Source organism: Prionailurus viverrinus, chromosome A2 (assembly GCF_022837055.1).
Source record: "Prionailurus viverrinus isolate Anna chromosome A2, UM_Priviv_1.0, whole genome shotgun sequence".
Lineage (NCBI taxonomy): Eukaryota > Metazoa > Chordata > Mammalia > Carnivora > Felidae > Prionailurus > Prionailurus viverrinus.
In genome coordinates, this window is record NC_062562.1 from 1997263 (window position 1) to 2021581 (window position 24319).

At 63.0% G+C, this 24319-nt stretch overlaps 1 protein-coding gene across 1 annotated transcript; it reads right to left on the reverse strand.

The window, feature by feature from the left end:
• Positions 1-1622: 1622 nt before the first annotated feature.
• Positions 1623-23561, reverse strand: MAP2K2 (mitogen-activated protein kinase kinase 2). The gene is made up of 11 exons (XM_047828226.1): positions 23199-23561; positions 19062-19272; positions 13941-14087; positions 10076-10153; positions 9500-9551; positions 9295-9419; positions 8523-8736; positions 6601-6665; positions 5551-5612; positions 4428-4473; positions 1623-2783 (listed from the first exon to the last, which is right to left on the reverse strand). The coding sequence occupies exons 1-11, from the start codon at positions 23288-23290 to the stop codon at positions 2673-2675; spliced, it is 1203 nt and encodes a 400-aa protein (XP_047684182.1). The 5' UTR covers positions 23291-23561; the 3' UTR covers positions 1623-2672.
• Positions 23562-24319: the final 758 nt, after the last annotated feature.

Sequence of the window (24319 nt, forward strand, 5' to 3'; positions counted from 1 at the left end):
CTACCCTGAGGTCCCGTGGGAGCAGGGCCCGGACTCTGCTGCTTTTCCAAATAGTCAACGGAGGGTCTCCCTCCCCTCACCCGCCGCTGGCCACCGCGGCCATTCGCGACCCTTCTCCGCGGGGCGCCCCGGGCGCTACTGGGCAGCGGCCTCCCCGGCCCCAGCCCCCGTGGGACAACCACAGGTGTCCCAGGCGTGGCCCTGTGGCCCCGGGTTGAGGGGCCGGGGTCATCCCCATGGAGAGCTGGGCCCGTGCTGCCCAACACCGCCCCGGGCTGCGGGTGGCACCGGCACCGACACCGACACGTGCCGGGTCTGAGATGTGCCGTGAGGGCAAAACACCTACCGGGTCCCCAAGACTTCGTGGCGGCGGGGGAGGGGAGAGGAGAATGTCAAAGACCTCGCTGCTCATTCTCCCATAGCGGACACGAGGTAAAACGGCGACATTCTGCCTACAGTGGGGCCAATCGAACAGACCCTGCAGTTACCTTCCCGTTTGTTTCCCGGGCGTGAAGCGCGGCTGGGAGGTTAGATCTCCCAACCGCGTGACGTGCGCGGGGCCACCGGGACCCCACACACCGGGAAGGGGACGCGGACCACAGGGCTGGACGGAGCGGGACCGGAGGCACAAACGCCACGGGCAAGAGCCCGGCTCTCCGGGGACGTCGAGGACGGCGCGCGTGCTCGCGTGCAATACGGCTCCTACGGAGGAAGACATCCAGCCGGAAGAAGCTTCCACACCAACGGGATTTTCTTCCTCCAAACCAAGCGCCAAAAACCAAAAGTGGAGAAAACACAAAACCAACGAAGGGAGAGCGCCCAACGCGCAAGATCCCAAAACGATTCCTTCCGTGACTGGTTTGTTTTTGGACCACGGGGTCAGACCGCGGGGGTGTCAGGGGTCACCGGCGTCGCCCCCGTGCGTCCACAGGAGCCCCGGACACGGAGGGGGTGTCCTTGTGCCGCTCCAGTGCGGGCTGTGCCGAGTTCTCCAGGAGGAGCCAGGGGCCACGGCTGCGTGAACGGCTCCGTCTTGACGGGCCACGGACAGGCCTGGAAGCACGTGGACACCACCTCCTGCCCGGACCCCCAAGCCAGCGGCTCTTAAGTGTTCGAGGAGCCTGTCCCCTTGCAACAGGGACTGTCACCAGGTCTGTCTGGCGGCCAGTGGGGACTCTGGGCGCCTGCAGGGGACATGGGCCGGGGAAGGACACTTAGGTCCCCAAGGCTCGGGCGAGCCCGCAGCTTTCCAGGAGCCTGGTCTGGGCAGATGGAGAGAGAAAGTGCCAGTTTCTCTGGTTCGGCCTCGGGTCACCGCGGAGGGGAGGTCTCGGGGCGGCACCCACCCCTCTGGGGTCCTGACCCTGGAGGTTGCCCTGCTTTTGCATCAGCCTCCCTCAGCTCGTCGTCAACCCTGCAGGCCTCACCCCACTGATTCCAAATCCCCCCCAAGCTCTCGGGACCCGGTCTCTCAGTCCTTGAAAAGGGCAAGCCGTTAATGGGGGCTGGCCGGCCGCACCCGGGCTGGGCGTGTGCGACACAAGGCCACAGAGGCCGCGGGTCAGACGCCCGCTGCCCGGATGCTGACCATGTTCCCACCAGGCCCCACAGAGCGACACGGGTCGACTTCCGCTTATCTTTATTCTCCTCCCGACCAGGTGAGACTTTGGGGCATCTGGGAAGTGGAGGACCCTGAAAGCCGGTCGAAGGAGCCAGCAACCCGTCTCTCTGGTGTCCACAGGAGATGAGGGCTCCTCCTGCGATTCCCCGAAGCTGAGCGTCGGCTCGTCCCAGCCCGCGGGCAGCGTCCAGGGGAGCCCCCGGCTCCCAGCTCCGTCTTCTCCGGGGCTCCGAGGACAGAAAGTCTCAGAAGCGGCTCCAGGGGCAGCGCGGCCGGGCCCCGACGGACGAGGAACTGGGACTACCTCCCTCTCCCAGCGGCTGCGGCTGACCCCGCGGACGGCCCGAGTGACCCGCCCTGGGCAGTCACTCCCGAATCTGGGAAAGCGGAGGGGACACGAGGAGCCACCTGGTCGCATCTGGCGGTGCGCAGGCTCGGGGACGGCACAGGCCTCGTCTGCTGGCTCCGCCGACAGCTTGGAAACCCGCCACATCCTTTCTGCCGGGTGCCGGCTCACTGCCGTGAAGCCAGAAGTGTCTGTCTCCTGAGCACGGGGCGGGGCTGAGCGGGTCCCTCCTGAGGCGCAGGTCACGGGACGCTGAGTGACAAGAGGCGGTGGGGAGGGCAGAGGGGCCGACCCCACGGCCACCTCCAGGGACGGTGCTGGGCGTCGGGGGGAGGGGGCGGGGGCGCCCCTCCCTGTCCGGTGAAGGACGCCGGTGTCCAGAGGCCCCCCCGAGGCCGCATCCCTTGGGAACAGAGTGAGGCCGGCTCCCGGTGCCACCCCCACCCCCTCCTCCCCCGGTGGGCGGTGGGCGGCGGGCGGAGGGCTCAGGGCTGGCGCTGCCTCCCCGGGCGGCTCTCCCGCCCTGGGACTGGGCCAGGGGCTGACGCCCCGGGACAAACGGAACAAGTACGATGGGCACAGTTTGCTTTTTCTTTCCCTGTTCTGTTTCGAACCTAAGGAAGCAGGTCTGAGAAGACGCCAGGAGCAGGGCCGCCCTCCCGGGAGGCGGGCGGGCGGGGGAGAGCGGGGCGCCGGGGGACCCCGTCACACGGCGGTGCGTGTGGGCGTGCTGGGCTGGTTCAGCCGCAGCGTTTTGCACAACCAGCCGGCGAAGTCCACTTCCTCTACCTCGGACCGCTTGATGAAGGTGTGGTTCTGGAAGGGAAGGAGGAGCCCGTCAACGACCCGGCCCAGCGGGCCGTCCGGATGCGCCCGGGACGCGGGCAGGAGGCCGCTCCGCGCCCGCTCACTCGGGCCCAGGTGCCCCCCCCCCCCCCCCCGGCGCTGCGGCTCCCCTGGCATCGTCCGCGGGGGGCTGAGCGGCACTCAGGCCCCAGCGCCCACGAGCGTCTCCAGGCACCTCCCCGTGTCCCCCGGGGAGGGTCACCCCTGGGTGAGAACGTCTCATCTGGAGCCACAGGGGCCTCTGGGAGGACAGTGAAGTCCCTGACACGTTCTGTCTGCTGCGGCAGCCACTGGCCACGGGAGGCTCCGAGGCCTTTACCCGTGGCTCCTGTGGCTGAGGAGCCAAACCAGGCCTTCTGTTTCGGTTCAAGTAATTTAGAAAGCTGCACGCGGCTGGCAGTTCCTGCGCAGGACAGCTCAGTACCCGAGGTTCCTGGTTTGCAGGCCGGGGGGTGGGGGTGGGGGTGAGCGACGCTTTCCCCACGGGCCGTGCTGGGAGGGGTGGGTCCTGGGGGCTTGGGGTCCACGGGAGCAGGTCTGGTCTCCTCACGCGACACCCGGACCCCCAGCTGCTGCCTGCCCTGTAGGCAGGGGGTAGGAACGGGGGAGAAGGGAAGTTAAAAAGTCGGTCCCACAGCAGGGTGTAAGTGGGACAGAGAGTCCCGGGGGGCGCCGCGGGGGCCCCGCCATCCATCAGTTTCTCTATTTCACAGATTTTCGTGTATCTTACAACGAACAGACGTTTGTGACGTCACACGTGCCTCTAACACACGTCACTGGGACACCTCCCGCGTCGGAAGACTTTCCGGAAGAGTCACCGCGCACAGAGCCTTCCCGCCTGGCGTTCTCGGTGGCGCCCACGACCAGGAGACGCTGGTCGTCACCAGAACGAATAGAGGATGTGGGACTGGGCAAGGTGTCTGGGGACACGTCAGAAGAGGGGCTGAGGCGAGACCCCAGGAAGCAGCCAGGCCAGCTGAGAGGGGCCCGGGACACGTCCCCTGGGGAGAAGCACCGTCCTTTGCAAAGGTCCTGAGGTGGAGGCTAACTGGAGGAAGCGGGAAGGCTGAGGCTCCCTTACTGGAAAGACCACGTTGCGATAATTGAGAGACGCTCGTGTTTGGACGCTCGGCACCAGAGACCGAGAACCAGCAGGTGTGACCCTCCCGGTCTCGCGTCTGAAGAGCAGGCCTCCCCAGGCTTGGCAGGGTGGCTGTGGGTGAGGAGGCCCGGCCACAGAGGGGGTCAAATTCACAGACAGAAATGCCCCAGGTCAACGGGCTGGCAGCCCCACCCGCCCCCACCCTGCCGGGGGGGAAGGGGAGTTGACGCCCACCTGGCTTCTCGAGGACACCGGACGCCGCACAGGGAGGCCGGCGGCCCTCGGGTCTCCCCGATCTGTGGGGCCCGCCAGGCCCAAGGCGGGAGCCGCACAGAAGCGTGAGGGCCCCGGCACTCCCAGGCGCGGACACCCCGACCACGGGCACAGCTGGGCCATCCCGCTCCTCCGGGAGCCAAGGGCGCCACGGCTGCTCGGAGCAGAGGAGACCCGCAGGGGACCCACACGCGCCCCGAGGAGCGCCCCCGGGGCCCGGAACCCGCGGCCTCACTCACCGTGAGCGTCTTCAGGTCGGCTCGCTCCGCTGGGTTCTTAATGAGGCTGGAGAGGAGGACAGGGGGTGGGAAGACAAGGCAGGGCAGTTAGCCGGCGGCCGCGGAGACCCGCGTGCGGAGCCGGGGTGGGTCAGCCCGGTCCCCACGCCTGGCCGGTCCGAAGCCTGGATGCAGCAAGGCACCGAGTCTGCTCTGCTTCCCCCTTGCTGGGAGGGCACGACCCCCGGGGACGGAAGGGCAAGAGGGATGGGGCGAGGCCGTGGAGACGCCCCCGCTGCCGCTCCGTCAGGCCCAGCGGCAATGCGGCTACACTGCTAACGAACGTCCCCAATTTGGGAGTCCCAGTGTCAAAATGGAACTTTTTCCTTCAGAAAAGCAGAACTGCCCCTAAGAACCGTTGCTCAAAACAGCCTGAGGCCAAATGGTGGCTGTTCAAACACAAAAGAAAACGCAACGGGTACAGAAGCATTGACACGTCACTGGATTTGAGCTGCAGCATGCTGGCCAGCGGTCGTGCAAAGGGCCAGTGGTGGCTTTGCCACCAGGAGCGGGTGCTGCTGTGTGGGACGCCCTGCCGGCCCGCTCATCCTGATGTGCAGGACGGCCCCGAGGGTGAGGGGCGGCTCCCAGCCCCCTTCCTGCTCTGGAGCCTGCGCGCCCCGGGCCCGGGCTGACGCGGCAAGAAAAGGTGGCCACTTGCCAGGAAGCGACTGGGAAGGCTCATGTGGAAGATGGGGCAGTTACGGGCTTGAGAGGCTAGGAAACGGAGGTGCTTGCTGGTGGAAGGTGAGGCGGGAATGGCATCATTTCCAAACGGCCCGTGATCCTCGTCTGCTCTGGGGACGAGATGGGGCCACCAGCTGGATACCACGACTCAGCAGCCTCGAAAGGGAACCCATCTGGGTTCTCGGGTGAGCTCCAGGTGCCCCCCAGGCACGGCTACCCACCGGCAGCGCCCATCGGTCCCAGCAGAGGGGCCCGGCCCCGGACCAGGAAGGAAGTGCACATCTGGGTCGGTGGCCAGGGTGTGGGCGGCCAACCCGGGAGGCAGGCGGGGCCCCTGGCGGCCTGGCATCCCGCCCCGGCCCGCCCCGAGACCGTGCTGGAGGCGGTGGCACCTTACCATTTATTTACAAACTCCTGGAAGTCCTGGGTGAAGACACCGCTGGGCAGCTTGGGAGGCGGCTGTGGGCGGACAGAGAGGTGGGGGTTAGATGCTCAAGGATGCTTCTGGAATCACGGGGAAAGGCGCCTGCCAGTCCCGCGTCCGCGGGGACAGCACAGCACTTTTCGGGGACCCTCAGAAGGCACCGCCCTTGGCCCCAGTCCTTTCATGTTCATTGCTAGAGAGGCACCCCTCCCCACCCCGTCTTCCAGCGGCTTCCCCACCCGCCCTGCCAACTCGGCCAGGCTCCTCAGGGCTCTCTTTGGAAAGGTCTGGCTTCAGGATCACAACTGGTTGTGGGGGGAAAGGACATGGCCCACCCCCACTTTACAGATGTGCGTCGTACTGTCTGGGCCGCCTGTCTCCAGCGGGGGGTTGGGAGCACCTTGGGGGCAGCTCGTTCCAGGTTCGGGCCTGGAAGCTGGGGAAGCCAGGACACAGGCGCCTGGGTGGGGACAGCTGTGTGTGGGGCTAAGCCCCTGTCAGGGAAGGCTGTGGGCCAACGGTCCCGGTGAAACCCAGCAGGGGTGGGAGGACAGCCGTGCTCACTGGGCCCGGGCGTGGCTGCCAGGTGCAGGGCTGTGTCACCAGAGCCAGCCCGTCCTGTTCTGTCATCACCGACCCTGCTCTGAGCTGCTCACTGGACGCCCAGCCCTGGACCGAGCCAGGGCCTCAGGCAGCCTGGCCGCCCTGTTTCTCCGCCCTGACTCAAAAGGGCCACCGAGAACACGCCGCGGCCCACGCGACGCCCAGGAAGGGTGGCCTGACCGAGCTGGGAGGGCGGGCCTCGGGGTCAGGCCCTACTCAGCCCTTTCCCGGCCCGAGGAGCCGCCCCCGTCCGTGCCCGCGGCTCACTCGTGTGTATGAGGGAAGCGGTCCCGCCACCTGCCCCCCGCGACAAGCTCCGGTCTGTGCCTGCAGCTCCTTCCTCTGGGTCACGCGGGCAAATCCAAGCCAAACGGCTTACCCCGCCCCCGGGCAGCCGGGCCGGGGGCTCCGGGTACGCACCTCATTCACTATGTAGTCCAGCAGCTCGAAGATGGCCATGGCCGGCCGGCTGTCCGTCCCGTGGCCTGCAGGGGCAGAGACAGACCCAGGGGTGAGGCGGGCGTCCGCTGACCACCCTTCCCCCCGACGCCGGCCTGAACCAGAGGCGGCGGCCTGGCCGTGCCCCCGGCTACCGCGCCTGCCTCCCTGGCAAAGCGGCTTCTCTTCTGAGCCTCCCGTGACTTAACAAAACAAAACAAGACGAGACGCCCAAACGAACAGGAGTGTTTTTTGAGAAGTCACACATTTGGCACGGTGCTGCCTCCAGGCTGTGCCAAAGTCACAGCCCCTGCTTTCTAGCGCACAGGCAGGGGGTGGGGGGTGACCACGAGCAAGGACGGCAGCGTGACCTCGCTCGGAGGCGCGGGTGAAGGCGGCATCAGGCCCCAGACGCCGCCCAGGACGGATGAGCGGCTGGGGGTAGCTGACCCTTGTCTTTGGCCCAGCTGGCCAGGGCCAGGTTTGGCCGCTGGACTTTCGCCTCCTGTCCCCTGTCCTGAAACGGGCACGCGAGCTGGGGCCGGGGGAGGCGCTGGCAGGCCGAGGCGGCCTGGCACGACACCCCCTGCGGCTTCTCCCTGCCGGGACGGGGCCTCGGCGGAGTGCCCGCGATGCCGTCCGGGAGTCGGTGCTGGGAGGGACGGAGCCAGGGCCCGAGGACACACACGGGGGCGGGAGACGGGGGAAAACCAAGACTCCCGGACCCCCTGGGTCTGGCACCAGGAGAGGAGAGGAGAGGAGCCGGGCTCACAAACCGCTGCTGGAGTGCCAGCGCCTGTGGGCAGCGAAGACACAGGCCACACACAGGGACACTCGGCCGCCAGCCGGAGCGAGGCACCCGCCCCCGCCGCCCCGCGGACGCACCCCGGACACGCGCCGCTCAGGGAGGGACCCAGACACGAGAGGCCACGCGGGCTGGGAGTCCGCGGGTGTGAAACGTCCGGAACGCGCTCGTCCACGGACGGGAAGGGGGCTCGTGGTTGCCAGGGGCTGGGGCGGGGGTGACGGCTGACGGGGACGGGGCTTCTTTTCAGGGTGATGGAACGTTCTGGAACCAGACAGGGGTGACGGCTGCACAGCCTTGTGAAGACACAGACGGCCACTGGCTCGCACCCCTTAAGCTAGTAAGTCACACGGTGTGTGACGTCTCTCTGTAAAGCTGGTATGAAGCAAAGGCACGGGCCAGCCGCTGTCCACGGCACACGCCTCCAGACTCCCTCCGCTCCCTTCCTGTCACCTGACTTAAGGAAAAGAAAGACAGCAGAGCCCTGAGCGCTGTCTCCTAGTTACGCTGCCGTGACCCTTCGCCCTCGCCCCTCCAAAGCGGCCAGAGGGCCAGCCTGAAGCTCTCTGGCCCTGGGCAGCCCCCCACCGCACAGGTGACCGCCGCGGGTACGGGGAGTCCTGTGGGAGCCCAGCTGGCCCCCCGCGCCCCCCAGCCTCCCGCTCCCTCCTGTGCTGCGTGTCGGGACTGAATCCGGCAGACCAGCCGAGGGGGTCCGACTTGAGTCAGTCTCGGTTTCCGAACGGCAGGGCCTTCGCCCAAAGTCCAGGCGGTGGGCCTATGGGTGCTCACTGGGCAATCCCCGTGGGCCGCTCTCTACATTTGAGCGTTTCCGGAATAAAGTGCTGGAAAAACCACCCAAATGACAGTTTGGCTGAGAGGTTAGTTTCTAGATGCCCCACAGCTGGTTAACACGTGCAGCTGCCCCTGGATGGGACCGTGTCTGGGCGGCCGCCCCCATGAGCCTCAGGTGCCCAGGACACCCCGTGGGGGACAGGACCGGGTCTGGGGGGCCGTCCCCACAAGCCTCAGGTGCCCCGGGATACCCTGGACGGGTAACCCTGCCCGTCCAGTCCAAAGTTCCAGATTCAGGCCGTACCACTGATGGGGCGTCCAGGGGGTCTCGGCCGTGGTGAGATGCTGTGAGGCTCTCCTTCTGCCCCGTCAACCATGGGCCGGCCAAATATGGCCTCTAGCTCCTTGGCATCCGGTGGGGGGATGGGGTACCTTCCGATGGACAGCTCCACCAGGGACAGGCCCATGCTCCAGATGTCCGACTGCACCGAGTAGTGAGTGCCCTGCAACCGCTCTGGCTGTCGGGGGAGAAGGAGCAAAGAAACGCCCAGACGGAAGCTGGACCCTAGCGTCCCCATCCCGGCCCTGCCACCCTCCAGAGACCGGCCATGCAAAGAAGGCAATTCCATCCCCCGCTCCACCGCCTTGGGACAGCGAGGCTCCCAGCCGGGGCTGAAACAGCACTCGAGACCCGAACCTCTGGCACTTTTGGAAAAGGATGACCAGCCCGCGAAGAGGCAGAGCGTAGACTCTGCTACGACCCCAAGACCAACTTCTCAGAGTCTGCTCCCGAGACCCCCAGATGTTTCTGAAGACACCTGAGGGCCGGTTTCTAACTGACCACAGCCCTGCACTTAGTCTCTGATGCTGGCGGAAAGGAACGAGGCAGGTGTTTCCAGAGAAGGCCCCGAGTGAGAGGACAAGGTCGCTAGAGTCTGGACGGAAAGCAGGACCCCAGCAGAAACACAAAGCGTGTGACGGAGAATTGCAGGCTTTTGAAAAGCTTCTGGAAGACGGGGAAGAGCTGACAGGAGAGGGGAGGGTACGGACGCCCTCAGGCTCCCTGACAGACTTACAGACATGTAGGACCGAGTTCCCACAAAGGAGTTGGCCATGGAGTCGATGAGCTGCCCGCTCACCCCAAAATCGCACAGCTTGATCTCCCCTCGGGAGTTGACGAGGATGTTGGACGGTTTCACATCTGCGGGCAGAACCAGCGGCAGGTGAGGGGGGCCCGGCCCGGCTGGCCCGCCCGCCGCCTAGACGCCCCGGCCCGCTCACCTCGGTGCATGATCTGGTGCTTTTCCCGGAGATACGCCAAACCCCGGAGAACCTGCGGGGTGGGAGGGAGGGAGCGGGTGAGCAGGGCGGCGTCTCGGGCAGACCCGAGGGGCCACTTGACTGGGACGGGTTCAGGAGCCCCCGTGAGGCTGGGACAAGCGAGAAGAGTGGCAGGGACGGCCACAACGCCCCGCCCCCACTGCCTGGAGGGGCTCGCCAGCCTGCCGGGCACCGTCTGCTGAGAGCTTCCGTGCCGGGCTGCACCGAGGCCCCCCGCAGACCGACGGCTAATTCGCCACGTGAGGACAGCACTGTGGGGTACCACCCACGGGGCGCCAAGGCCCGTGCGGGGCAGGAAAGCGTCCCTCCACCTCATGTGCAAAGAGGTGCCACCTGCTCAGCCCCTCGGCTGCCAGAGACGGGGACCTCCAACTGGGGCCAGGACAAGAATAGACTCGTGCGGAGCCCAGGGCCGGGAGTGGGTGCACGCACCCGCCCCAGGGGTGCGGCGGCCCTGGGGGGTCGGGGGGGGGGGTGTCGGTGCAGGGGGAGTGCGCCTGGAGCCCTCGCACTTACCGCGATGCTGACCTTCCCCAGGATCTCCTCGGGAATTCTCTTGGCTTCCTTCAACACCTGGTCCAGAGAGCCGCCGTCCTAGGGTCGGCACAGAGGGGAGAAAGCCGGCTCTGAGCGGTGGTCCAGGCGGGGCCTGCGGCGCAGAGGAGGAGTCCCAGAGGGACACCGGGAAGCAGGCAGGACGGCGGAGCACTTCCCCGCTTCCCAGGAGCTGGAGCTCAATCTCCTCCACGGGACACGGAGGCCAGACCACAGCCAGACGCGACTCGCTGGTCAAGAGCAGGGACCCCCTCCGGTCCCTGTCACCTCCGGGGCCTCGGGACAGCCCATCCAGTGAGGAAGCAACGAGAGTGCCGGCCGGCGTCCTAGGCGGCCCATCCTCCCAGAAAGCGAGGCCCAGGACTCAGCCTTCCCCAGCTCGCCACCCTGGCAGCAGGCGGAGGGAAGCAGCCAGCTTCTGGGGCTGGGTTCTCCTCCTGCAGGTCGGAGGCAGACCCGGCAAAAGGGCAGCGGGGGCCCGGGGGCCCCGGCACAGGAGAAACACCACTGCCCACAGCTCCCGGGCCCCCGTCCCTCAGGCCTTGTCACGTGCTCGCCGCTGTGCGCAGATACGTCCTGCCTTCGGAGGACGGGCACAGGTCCTGCCAGTCTGAGTCCCACCTCACCCCACCCAGTCATGGCCTTAAACCCGCAGGCTGTGGGACAGCAAACCTGGAGACCAAACCTAGGTGGGGCTCTGAGGAATGCCCACTGGGTCCCCTGGGACGCTAGATGGACCCACTAAGTTCCACGCGCGGGGGGCCAGCATCTGAGCTCAACGCTGGGCAGCCTCGGGCCGGTACGGTCTCCACCAAGCGGCTCTGGGCCGCCTACAGCCACGCGGCTTCCTCGAAGCCAGAGGAAGGGGTGCGGGGAGGAGAGCCTGAAATCCCAGGGGTGCCGGGGCCTCGTATCCCCAGCACTTCTACCCGAGTCGTGCCCGGTGAGAAAGGCCAGGGGTGGGAAGTTCTAGAAAACCCGATACACGATGAAGCCTCTACAACCTGCACATGACTCTCGAGTGCCTAGACGGCCACCCCCGGGACCAGGCGTCCTGGCTCAGCCAGCTCTGTCTGCAGGGCGGGGGCGTTCCTTCCAGCCCTCCTGTTTTCTCCTGTATCAACCAATCTTAGAAGAATCAAAAAACAAATTCTTTTAAAACCATAACCCTGCTTCCTGACGCAGCCCCTTTCATTCTTAATTGTCACGGACCTACCACAGGCTTATAAATGAGGATGTCCGGGGGGAACATCCCCAGAGGCCACGGGAGGCCAGGCACTGCCCAGTCCTGCCGGCCACACGTGTCCCACACATGTCCCCAGACGTGGCCCGGTGTCCCCTGGGGCAAGAGCAGTCCCGGATGAGACCCCCCTGGTCTGCACTAAGTGTAAATCGTTCAAATCACGTTGACAGGAAGTGGCAGAGATATAGCACAACTGGGTGTCTCTGACCCCAAATCTCACGCGTGTGCAGCATCCCACACTTTCATTATGCATAGGTGTCCTAAATGCTCTGGGAACTGTACCCTGATCAAGCAGGTGCTATGGGAGTACTTTCCTTATAAAACCCTCAACTGTAGGCACGTCACCCCCTAATCTCCTGGAGAGTCCGCTGGCCTCCCCTGAAGCGTGACTTCTATTGTTCCAGATCTTTCTGTGTATCTGCATAGGCATCCCCATGCGCGGGGAAACATGGAGTTTAACAAATGCACCTAAACGGCTCCCGTTACGTGTACTTTCTCCTCAGGGAGCCTCGTGCTCGGGGCACACACGCCCTGTCGCCCAGTCACCTCTGTCCCCGGCCTGGGTGGGGATCATCACCCTTTCCTCTCCCTGCCGGGCGGAGGTGTGACTTCAGATCTGACTAGACCCCAGGAAACACCAAGAGGTGCCTGTGAACAGTCGGCAGGCTGCCCCCCAAAGTACCCGCTGTCTGCGGGGTCCGTGCCCGGAGTGGCCCCAGCGACAGCCTCAGGCCACCAGGAGACCACCGGCCCGCTGCTTCTAGGCCCCACACGCCTCATGGGCCGGCCAGGGGAGACCATCCCTGCGTGCGGGGGCCGGAGTCCTCCCGGCTGGACACAGGAGCCAATTCGCACGCAAACCTGCGCAGATAGTCCCGCCCCCCGCCCTCGGCTCCAGGTGCTGGCGGAAGGCTGGCTCTCCCGCCCCCCAGCTCTACGGGGGGAAGGCGAGAGCCTCGTCCCCAGCCATGCCGCTAAGAGGCGAGCGGTGGCGTGGACGCCCGACCCCAGGCTGTCGCCCGATATGGCACACGAGTGAATGACGGAGAGACAGAAAGCCCTGGGGAATGCGGCTCTGGAGGGGATCGTGTGACATGAAAACACCACGAAGGGCAGTGGGCTGGGGGCCACCCCCCGGCCCCCCGCCCCGGGTACTGTGCTGTCGTCTTGTTCTCTCCAGGCCTTCCTTGCCCAGACCGCCCCCTCCTCTGGGCTCACCCGAAACTTGAAAACCGGTGGCCTCCTGGCTTCGTGCACGGTAACCCCCGCGGCAGGCGGGGAGCGCGGGCCTCACCTGACCGCGTCTTCTCACAGGTGCTACACGCTCGCTCTAGCTCCCTCCCGCCCTCGTGATAAAAGCAAACCGAAAGAACCCAACCAGGAATGTGTAGAGGACGAGCGAGCAAGCGGCCGGGATCCCTGCCCCTCCCCCTCATCACTGCAGCCCATTCTCCGTGTGGCCGGGGCGCAGATGCCTCAGCAGGAAACCGAGAACAGAAGCGGGGCCAGGGGGCCGAGGCGGGACGCGGGGCCTCCTCTGCAAGGGAAGGTGGCTCCGGGGCAGCAGGGAGGGGAGGCGGAGGCTTGCCTCGACCACCTTTCTTGCCCTTGGCTCTCTCTGGCAGCGACCGGCGGGCGGGGCGCGGCCTGACCCGGGGCCTGGGGCCTGCAGCACCCCGTCTGGGGCACGGTTACACCACGAGCGCTCACGAAGCGTCCCTCACGGGCGCTTGCTGAAACTCACTTCCTGCCCGCGTTACAACACCGTCGGAGGGGACGGCGCACGCCTGCGAGGCGTAACCGAAGCCGCCGTGCCTAAGGCCACAGCATCCTGGTTTTGCAAGGGCCCCACAGGGCCAGGGCCCGGGGAGCCGGGCGGCAGACAGCCCCACACCTGACGAATTCGGCTCGGAACAGGGTGGGCAGCATTTCCTCCCAGGGCCCTCAGCTCTGACCACTTCTGCTTTTGTTACACCCGATCCCACCCAGTTCTGACGTTCAAGACCACAGTTTCTTAATAAGGGGGCTCGTCAGAATCAGCCATGGTGGTTTGAAACGAGAGAGGTGCCCGTGTTCCACCCCGAAGCTTCTGACTCCGCAGGCCTGAACTGGGGGGGCAGAGCGGGGTTTCGCCTTTAACGGAGCTCTCTCTTCAGAGGGCACCTAGGAAACATCAATCGAGATTGCTGGACGCCTTGGGTCCGGCAACTTCAGCTTCGGGACTTTATCCCGCGTCTCGTGTAAGGAATTTCATTCGCTGTGGCTTGGGACGGGTCGGGGTCAGCCCGTGCCCACCATCAAGGAGTGTTTAATAAGCCACCTTACAGGCACGCGCCGTTGCCGGAACACGGCCGGTGGGGAAAACAAGGCGGGCCGTGTGCCAGCAGGGAACGGCTCCTGCCACGCACCCGGGGAGAGGCGAGGCCGGAACGGGGGCAGAGAACCACGGGACCTGCGCGCACACGCCGACCCGGCCTGGGGCATCTCGGGAAGGACCCTGGAAACAACGGTGCTTTGCGTCTGAGGACACGGGCCCGAGGGTGGCGGGCAGGGACCCCCAGCCGCCCGCCAGGGCGCACTCACCATGTGCTCCATGCAGATGCTGATCTCGCCGTCGCTGTAGAAAGCCCCGTAGAAGCCCACGATGTACGGGGAATTACACTCGTGTAGCACCTGCAGCTCGCGGATGATCTGGTTCCGGATGGCCGGCTTGATCTCCAGGTGGATCAGCTGCGAGGGAGAGGGAAGGGGGCTCGAGACCGGGCCTCGGAGGGGCACCCGCAACGAGGGGGCTTTGGAGCCCTGCCCCCGACGTGCTCGCCACAGCATTCGAAACAGCGACGCACTTCTAGGCGCCTAGAGAACCAAAAACACACGTCCACGCAAACTCGCACACTGCGTTCACGCGGGACTCACGATCGCCAGAACGTGAAAGCCACCCAAGCGTCCACTGCACACGCGTTTCACTCAGGTGCATCCACCGCGCACGCGCACGTCCCTCGGCCGCCAGCAGGAGCGAGGCGCCCACCCCCACCGCCCCGCGGACGGACCCCGAACACACGACGCTCAGGGAGGGAACCCGACACGAGAGGCCACAAAGGGTGTGAGTCCGCGTGTGTGAAACGTCCGGAACAGGCTTATCCACGGACGGGAAGGGGGCTCGTGGGGGCCGGGGAGGTGACTGCTGACAGGGATGGGGTTTCTTTCTGGGGAGAGGGAATGTTCTAGAATAGATGGTGCTGGCAGATGCACAGGTCTGTGGATGTACACCACTGAATTACATATACTTCAAAGGGGTAAGTGGGGGCGGGGGGGGGGGGCTTGGGTGGCTCAGTCGGTTAAGCGGCCGACCTCGGCTCAGGTCATGATCTCACAGTTCGGGAGTTTGAGCCCCGCGTCGGGCTCTGTGCTGACAGCTCAGAGCCTGGAGGCAGCCTGCTTCAGACTCTGTGTCTCCCTCTCTCTCTCTCTCTCTCAAAAATAAACATTTAAAAAAATAAAAAAAGGGTAAGTGGAGGAAGGGAGGTGGGGCCAACCCCCCCCCACACACACACACGCAAAAGGGCAAAGGGTGTGGCACGTAAGGTACATCTCAGAAAGGCTGTTTTAAAGCAAACCGCAACGGAGCAAACATTTTCACTTGGCTACAGGGGAGCTCTGGTAAGAGGAATCTTGAGGAATCTTCCCCCCCAGTCACCCAAAGCACCAGCCCAGGACCCAGCCCAGGGTGGCCCGGGACCTCCGCCCTTCTCCGCCAGGGGTCTGCCTCTGGAGTCCCGCATCCCCACACGGAGGGAGCTCCGGGCCACCACCCGAGGGTCCTAGCTCCCCTTCACCTGAGTTTAAGTCAGCAGAGGGGACGGTCACCTCGAGATTCAAAAGGTGAGAAACCAAAGGAGCATCTGGAGAGACGTAGGACGCAGGTGACAGAGCGCCAAGAGCCATGCCCACGGGGAAAGAGCTGAGGCCGTGGTTCCCTGTCCTGGCCACTGAGGATCTCAGCTGCCCTGACCACTGCGACAGGACAAGAGAAATGGGAGAGGCGGAAAAAGATCGAGGGTGTCTGAGCCTTTCAGACGTCTGCATGGGGTCCCTGTGACGGGCAGAGGGAGTGGTAAAGACCCGCTCGGAGGGAGCAGGGGAGACAACTGGCTTGGGGGAGGCTCCCCAGGCCTGGAAGGCCAGGTGAGAGTTGGCCGGATATGGAGGGGGATGGGTGCTCCGCGGGGGGACAGAGAGCGGACTGAGGGGACCAGGAAGGTGTGATTGTGGAGTTCAGGGTGGCACATGGCGTCAGCTTGTGACGATGACCCTGGCGGCCGTGACTGGTGGGTCGCAGTGGCACGGTGCCCGGTGCCCCTCACCTTCCCCAGCAAAGTCGGGGAACTGTCGCTGCCACCTGTGGGGGCAAGCTCTGGCCGCACGCCTGGGCACTGCCCCGCCCCTGCGGCCACCCGTCCGAGGACTCGGGGACACTCTCTCCTTTGCAGGACCACCTGCCCGGCGGGGACACTCGCGACACGCTGGCTCCGAAAAGGAGCGCGGCGGTCTACCCAGGAGGCAGCGGTCTCCTCTCAAAAGCCCAGAAAGAGGGCCTGGTTGAGGCCGAGGGATGAGCAATGCGGGCTGATGGCGGCCAGCGCTGCCCCACAGAACAGGCCGCATGTTCCGTCTTAAACCCTCCCGCTGCCATGTTGGAAAAGTACAAGGAAAACAGAGGAGAAGAGTTTTTCGTGTATTCTCACTCAATGCAATGCACCAAAACATTACTGTTTCAACACGTAATCCGTGAGCTTTCCCCACCCCGAGCCCCTGAAACCCAGAACGCGCTTCCCTGCACGGACAGCACACTTCGGCCGGACCGACCGTGTCCCGACGGCTCTGTGGCCAAGGCTGACCGGGGCGGCTGCCGTGGACGGTGCGGCTCTCGACCGAGAACTTCAAAGGGGCCGCAGATGAACGACCGAGCTGCAGAGCTAGAACTCTGCGGGCTTCACAGAAGAGGAAGAGTGGGCAGAAGGGGGCACAACTGGACGGAACCCCGGATGCCTGGGGTTGGAGCCTTTAACGTGAAGTAAGGCCACAGTAAGTCAAAGGCTTTCGGGAAGGACGCTGCAGAGAGAACGCGGGGGCGAACGAGACTGTAGAGCGCGCCTTCCAGATCAGTTAGGAGCCAGCCTGCCAGCATCTCGTCTGGGGAAAAGCTGGAGCGGGGAGCGAGGGGCACGTCTCTGAGCACATGCGTTCACAACTCCCGACATCAGCCCGGTGGGAGGAGGGCCGAGGGGCAGGTCTAGGTGCCGCGAGGTTAAATCCTGCTCTCGGCGGCACTCAGCTGGTGGGCGGGCAAGTCCGTGTTGGGGCCAGGCTCCCCAACACCAACACCACACGCTTTCCACGCCACTGCCCTGGGGTCACGCAGACGCCAAGGACTAGATAAGGCCGGAGCTCCGCATTCAAACCCAACACCAAACCATCTCGGGGTGTAAAGCGATTATCTCCGCCGCACGATGGGGAGCCAGGAGGTGCGAGCTAGAGATAGGGCGGAAATAAATTCTGGACGCCACAAGCTGATAGCGCCCATCAAGTCGGGGTTGACTGCAAAGGGCCAGTCTGAGAGGGGCCCACCCCAGCCAATTCACATGCTGCCCCGACCCAGCGTCAGGCTGCCCGTGTGTAAAGTGGGGCTGTTGCTCCTTTTAAACCAGAACATAACGCTGGCTCGGCCGTGGGCCGGGCACTTGAGAGATGGCAGCTGGTCCCACGATGTGGCCTTACAGAGGCCACAAACCTCCGTCGCGGAGGCAAGCGGGCGCCCGGGGGCCGCACAAACACAAGGCCCAAACTCACTCGTCCGCTACCAGTCCAGGGAGGCACGTACGGAACCAACATGGCTCTTTGCAGACTCTCCTGGCCTGAATGACGCAGGTTTGGTTCCTAGGGCACGAGGGGTCGGAACACCGTGCTTCGGCCAAGAAAACACAATCAAGTGTGACTGTAAAAGTCCGGACCAGTTCACTCGGGGCTTATGTAACCGGCCTCCACTCCCCCCCCGCCACCTCCGTCGATCAAATGGACCGGAGCCGCGCGGGTGACAAAGGATGCTGGCCCACGGAGAAGCCCACCCTGGCCCTCGAACTCCAGCCCGGCTGGCAGGGCTGCATTTGCATATCTGAGAAGCTCTGTACTCAGAAAGCATGGCATTCAGACCCAGCACGCGGGGACTCAGGATCCACCCAGGGTAATGGCGGGGAACGACTGAGGCCGGTCTCCCAAAAACTGCTTTGCGTGTCAATTTCCCGCCTACGCCCCCAGCTGAATAAAAACAAACCGGCCTCTTGTGTGAAATGGGCTTCCGGATGGGATTCAAGAGCCTACGACCTCTGCTGACTGGCTAAGAGAGAGCTCCTGGGCCCGTGGAATCGCAGCCCCGAACTGCGCTGGCTGCGAGGACGGCCTTCTTGTTCCAAGCGTCCACCAAGTGCCCGCGGGCACAGCTCCGCTCCGACACGGTGCTGGGTGGGCAGCCACACGGGGCCCACACGACTGAGAGGCCACAATCTACGGGGAACAAAACTGGAGGTCTGCTCCCCAGTAGGTTAGACCTGTTCTTCTCTTAACTTTTTACTCTGAAGGACTTCTGGAAGCGTGGGAAGCTGTTAAGACCGGCAGTGCCTGTGTGGACTTCACCCCACTTCCCTCACGGCGACAGCTCACCCGTCACGGGGGAGCACCCCTCACAAGGGAGCACCATGGCCGTGCGGCAGAACTCATCCGGGCCCCAGGCTCAAGCTCCCGAATCGTACTCCGAAGGCTTGTCCGCAAAGGTGTGGACAAGCTCCCAGGCTCAGGCTTACCATGAGGCACGTCCCAGGAGACTGCTCAGCTGGCCCGGGAGCACTCTCTGGTGCCTCAAGCCAACTCTGACCAGCTGTCTGTTCTCAGTCCCCACCCCCCCCACCGCCCCCTGAATCTCACATCTGCCTTTTTATCCCCTGTTCTTTGGGTGACGGCAGACCAGAGACTTCCGGGGCTGCTCTGGTTTTGAAAAGGCTGCCTGCGGGAAGGGGACAGAAATAGGTTTCAGGAGGGAGAGCGGTGCTCCGGGGGCAGGAGAAAGAGCGACGATGTTAAATCCCAGAGGCAAGGGAGCGCGGCGAACCCAGGGAAGGCAGGACCCGTGCAGACCCACCTGGGCACGGGGCGTTCGGGTCTCTGAGAACATAGGTGGGAACCACCGGGGCACGGGCTTCCAGAGAGGGCTGACTTGCTATGCCTGTATGAGCTGAGCGATTTATCACACAGACTGTGTCCCCCGGTTATGCGTGTAGGAGTCACCAATCCCCAAATGGTCACACCCTCCTCTTTTCCACCCCTACATCTCTCAGGGAGGGTTCTCGCCCACCTAGCCAGGGGGCTGCACCGTGGCCTGGGAGCCCAGAAGAGGGAGCCGGTCTGTCCCAGTCCGGATGTTTCTGGGAACGTGACCTGAAGTCCTGGAAGGCAGCGGTCGGTAAAGGAAGGGCAGCCCGAGGCAGGCGGGCATTCCGCATCCCAAGCGGGCCGGCTCTCGCTAAGGGCCTGGGCGAGTGCCCGAGTGCCCAAGTGCCCTGGGCGGATCAGAAAGCAGAGGCCTGCCCCACCACACGCTGCTGCCCCGCGCAGGGGTGCAGGGCCCGCCCTCGCCAACCGCCTCTCACCTACCTTTCTCGCCATGATGAGGCCGGAGGGTCTGTGTTGGACCTTGGTGACCACCCCGCCGTTCCCGGCCCCCAGTTCCGAGATCCTTTCGAAGTCATCGTCCTTGAGCTCTCCGACCTTGGCCTTCTGGGTGAGGAAGGCTTCCAGACGTTTCTTCTGCTGCTCGTCGAGTTCAAGCTCTGCTAGCTTCTTCTGGAGGTCCACCAAGTTTGCTCTGCAAAGACCCCAAGGGCAAGGGCTAGCCAAGGACATGCACGCTACAGAGAGATGACCTGGGCCAGCCAGGCTCACCGTGTGGCCGCCGCATGCCAGGCCCCGTGTGCGTGGCTGGAAGGACACGGGAACAGATCAGACCCAAGTACTGTGCAGAGGACACGACCCCCTCCCCGAGGACGGGCTCTTGTTATGTTGCTCTGAACATGAAGCATTTATACACACAAACATTCCTGGAGCCACTTAGTAAAACAACCAACCACACACTCGGCACTTTATTGGGCGATTCAAGGAATTTTCCAAGGGATTTTGACAATAAGGTAATTTCACTAATGCCTTGACTTTAAACCACATCTTGGAGTAAAAAGCAGCTCCCTGTAAGAGGTGGGCAGACATTAGCTCAATGCACACGAGGACTAACACAGAGCTGTGCAAAAGAAACCGAACAGGGGGCACCCAGGGGGCTCAGTCGGTTAAGTGTCCGACTTCAGCTCAGGTCATGATCTCATGGTTCGTGAGTTCAAGCCTCGACTTGGGCTCTACCCTGACAGCCTGGAGTCTAGAACCTGCTTCAGATTCCGTGCACCCGCCTCCACCCCGTGCCCCTTCCCCACTTGTGCTCTCGCAAAAATAAACATTAAAAAAAAAAAAAAGAATAAAAGCCACACATGCAAGTTATTTTATTTTAGATGTGTGCAATTAAAAATATTTTAGCAACATTAAAAAATATACCTTAAAAATAGACCAGGTAATATTAATTTTAACATGTTTGACTTAACCCACCAAAAATACAATTTTCAGGGGCACCTGGGTGGCTCAGTTAAGCGTCCGACTTCGGCTCAGGTCATGAGCTCACAGCTCGTGAGTTCGAGCCCCGTGTCAGGCTCTGTGCTGACGGCTCAGAGCCTGGAGCCTGCTTCGGATCCTGTGTCTCCCTCTCTCAAATATAAACAAACATTTTTAAAAAATTAAAAAAGAAAGGAAGAAAGAAAGAGAGAGAGAAAGAAAGAAAGAAACTCCTGTTCCAGGGGCACCTGGGGGGCTCAGTCACTTAAGCATCCGACTTCACCTCAGGTCATGATTGCAACATTCCCGAGTTCGAGCCCCACATCAGGCTCTGTGTTGACAGCTCAGAGCCTGGAACCTGCTTCAAGTTCTGTGTCTCCCTCTCTCTCTGCCCCCTCCCCTGCTTGCTCACTCTCTCTCTCTCTCTCAAAAATAAACATTAAAAACATTTTTTTAAATAAAAAAATACAATTTTCAACATGAAATCAATACGAACTGATTAACGAATACTTATTTTCTTCTTTTTCATTTAAAGTGTTTGGCATCGGGGCGCCTGGGTGGCACAGTCGGTTAAGCGTCCGACTTCAGCCAGGTCACGATCTCGCGGTCCGGGAGTTCGAGCCCCGCGTCGGGCTCTGGGCCGATGGCTCAGAGCCTGGAGCCTGTTTCCGGTTCTGTGTCTCCCTCTCTCTCTGCCCCTCCCCCGTTCATGCTCTGTCTCTCTCTGTCCCAAAAATAAATAAACGTTGAAAAAAAAAATTTAAAAAAAAAATAAAGTGTTTGGCATCTGGAACGCGTATGATACTAACTACTCCGTCTCCCCTGAATCTGGATAAGCCACGTTTCAAATACTGGCTGTGGTCAGGGGCTTACTGAACCAGACAGGGAGGTACCTGAGAAAAGTCTCTAAAGGAGAATGGGCCACCTCAGGGGTCCCATGGCGATCAATTTTTTTTTTTTTTTTTTTTTGCCAGAGAGCACAAGCTTGAGAGAGAGCAAGCAGGGGAGGGGCAGGAGGGAGAGAATCTTAAGCAGGCTCCGTGCTCAGCGTGGGGCCCAATGCATGTCTCCACGACCCTCAGATCATGACCTGAGCCGAAACCAAGAGTCAGACGCTCAAACGGGCGCCCCCACCAATTTCTGATGGCCTTTAAGCCAAGGTTGATCGCCCCCATAGACCTCATTGAGGGGTTCAAACAGGGAATGAAAGAGGGAGACTAGAAATTTCTCAGGAACCTTCCAATCCCTCAATTGACCGCAACGAGCCTGGAACTCAGAGGCCTGAGCAAAGGGGCACAGGCTGGGAACGAATGGTCTGCGGCTGGCCGGGCAATGCCATCTGGGCCGGTACTGCAAAGAAGCTGCTAGAAGGCAGGGGGCTGCCTGCCCCTGGGTATCAGAGCTTTGCAAACCCTACCCTGTTTTGTTCTCCAGATCCTCCTGGGAGGCGGGGATCTTGTAGTCCTGGCCCACGCAGGAGGGAACAGGCTCAGAGAGGTTAAGTAACTTGCCTGAGGGTTACAGTGCACGGACGTGGCAGTGCCTGGAATCAAACCCGTGTCCTGCGCGATTGCAAAGCCCCTGCTCACGGCCCCGAGCCAGGACCCTGGGCCTGAGCAGGTGCTCCCTGAATGCCTGGTTAACAAGCACCTGGATGAGGAATGGCTGAGAAGGACCGATGGACAGAGAGGAGAGGAGACCAAGCAATGAGCGTACGCGACACGACTCCTTCCCGTAGAGTTAAAGAGGCAGCTTTCGAGGCCAGACTCTGCCAGGTCTCTGGCATCGCCCTGTGATACCTAAAATGCATTCTGGAGTCAGCTGATTAATCCATTTAAAAATTTTTTTTTCAACGTTTTTTATTTATTTTGGGGACAGAGAGAGACAGAGCATGAACGGGGGAGGGGCAGAGAGAGAGGGAGACACAGAATCGGAAACAGGCTCCAGGCTCTGAGCCATCGGCCCAGAGCCCGACGCGGGGCTCGAACTCCCGGACCGCGAGATCGTGACCTGGCTGAAGTCGGACGCTTAACCGACTGCGCCACCCAGGCGCCCCTAATCCATTTTAAATTTAATAGCAACTCAGCTGTGGTTATTAAAAAACAAAAAACAAAACAAAACAAAAAACACTGGAATTCCAATGGCTGGCTTCCTCTACCGGGGGAATTCTGGAAGGGATGGAAATCAGAAACCACGGTAAGAGGCAGAGAAGGGAGTATGAAGAAGGCGCTCTCCTGCGAGAAGCAGCAGCAGTAGGTTTTTGAAAGTAAGGAACACATCCCCACGTCGAGCCGCAAACTCAGAGCCAGGAAAAGGTGTCAGCTTTTGCACACACAGCCACCAAGACTCCCTCCCCCGGGGCCCAGAGTGCCAAGTCCCCCGAGAGGTGCCCAACATGCAGTTCACCCATCACACCTGGTTCCCACTGGGTCACAACACAGGCACAGCAAACAGACCCCAGCTAGGGGCCTCTGGAACCACCCTGCCTCTCTTTAGCGTGGGGAACAGGAGTGGGGCCTTGTTCTGTGGCCAAGGGGTCACCCTGGCTTGACCTCACGAGCACGTGCCCCTCACACAATACGACTCTGCTACCTTGAACCCCCACGGTCCCAGATGCTCCTTTCTGTCCCCCAAGTCCCCTCGTCTGCCTCAGCGTCTGCAAGGCTCCAGCCCCCAGAGGCGGTGGCTCCCCCACCCCCCCAGGATCCTGCAGCTGAACCTCACTACCCAGGGACCTTCTCCCCAGCTTCACTACTCAGGAACGCCTACCCCACGACCTCACTACTCAGACCCTACCTCCCCCCACCCTCCAACCTCATTACTCAGGGCCCCAACACCCCATCCTCTCCACTCAGGACCTTCTCCCGCTGACCTCACCACTCAGGACCCTGCCTCCCATCCTTTCCACTCAGGGACCTCCTGCCACGACCTCACTACTCAGAATCCCCCACCCCAACCTCTTCACTCAGGGACCCCCCTCCCAGCCCCCACTCACCACTCAGGGCCCAACACCCCATCCTCTCCACTCAGGGACCCTCTTCCCGCGACCTCAGCATTCAGGGACCCTCCCCCCCTCCCACCGATCTCACCACTCGGGGACCCCCTCCCCTTCCACAACCCGGCCAAGCCCGGCCCACTCACTCGGAGGCGCCCTCGCTGGTGGGGGACGGGCCCTCGGCGATGGCGGGGTTGATAGTGAGCGCCGGCAGCACCGGCTTCCTCCGGGCCAGCATCGGGGCTCCGCGGGCCGGCGGCGGCGGCACCTCTAACCGGGGCCCATAGGGGGCGGGCCGGGAGCGGGCGGCGCCGACGTGAGCCCGGGGCTGCGGCCGCGGCCTAGGCGGGCACCGGGGCGGCGAGGGCGGGCGTCGCTGCGGACCGGGGCCAAGGGGCGCCGAGAGGCGCCGGGGCTGAGGCCGAGGAGCCGCCGCCGCCGCAAGGGAGGCCCGCCCGAGGCTGACGCTGCAGCCGGAGCCCGGGAGGCCGAGGGCAGGGAGGGGGAGCGACGAGATCGCGGACCGGCCTCTCGCGAGAACCAGCGCCGGGAGCCGCGCGGACCCGCCCCTTACCGCGGCGCCTGCGCACCAGCCGGAGGCCGCCTTCCGGGGGGGGAGGGGGGTAAAGGGGGCGGAGACCTATTGAGGCGGCGCCCTGAGCCTGCGCCCTCGCTCGCGTCCGACGGCGCGTTTGCGCATGCGCTTGGGGCTCTGGGCGGAGGCGCAGGGGAGACGGAGCCAGCAGTTTAGGGATGAGAGCGGGCAGGTGGGCCGGAGTGACGCCTTGTTCCTGCGAGCCTCGTGGGTGCTCGACTGGGGCTCCGTGAGCCAGTAAGATCCCCAAAAGTTGTGGGAGGCCACCCAGGGTCAACTTCGGTCTTTTTGCCACTTACGGACACTTTCACGCCATGCCCCCCCCCCCCCACCGTGATATCAATTACCCAATTCTTCCATGAAAGGTCATTTCAAAACATTTTTAAAATTTTAAGTTGATTTATTTATGTATTTATTCAAGTAATGTCTACACCCACCGTGGGGCTTGAACTCACAAACTGCCAGATGGAGAGTCACGTGCTCCACTGGCTGAGCCACGTGCCCCTGAAAACAGTTTTTAAATTGTGGCGAATATATGTGACATAAACTTACCACTTACCATTCTAAGTGCGCAGCTCAGCCGCGTCAAGCACACTCGCATTGTCGTGCAACCCCCCCCCCTTCTGACTCCAGAACTTTCCAGCTCCCCAGACTCAGACTCTGTCCCCATGA

What these genes read in the sequence shown, in the direction of transcription:
- MAP2K2 (XM_047828226.1), bottom strand. Translation starts at nt 23,290, where the DNA reads ATGCTGGCCCGGAGGAAGCCGGTGCTGCCGGCGCTCACTATCAACCCC. An exon ending in GCATCTGCATGGAGCACATG is followed by an intron (nt 10,154 to 13,940) that starts GTGAGTGCGCCC and finishes TGCCGACCCTAG; the next exon opens with GACGGCGGCTCTCTGGACCA. An exon ending in CCGACCTGAAGACGCTCACG is followed by an intron (nt 2,784 to 4,427) that starts GTGAGTGAGGCC and finishes CTTCCCTTCCAG; the next exon opens with AACCACACCTTCATCAAGCG.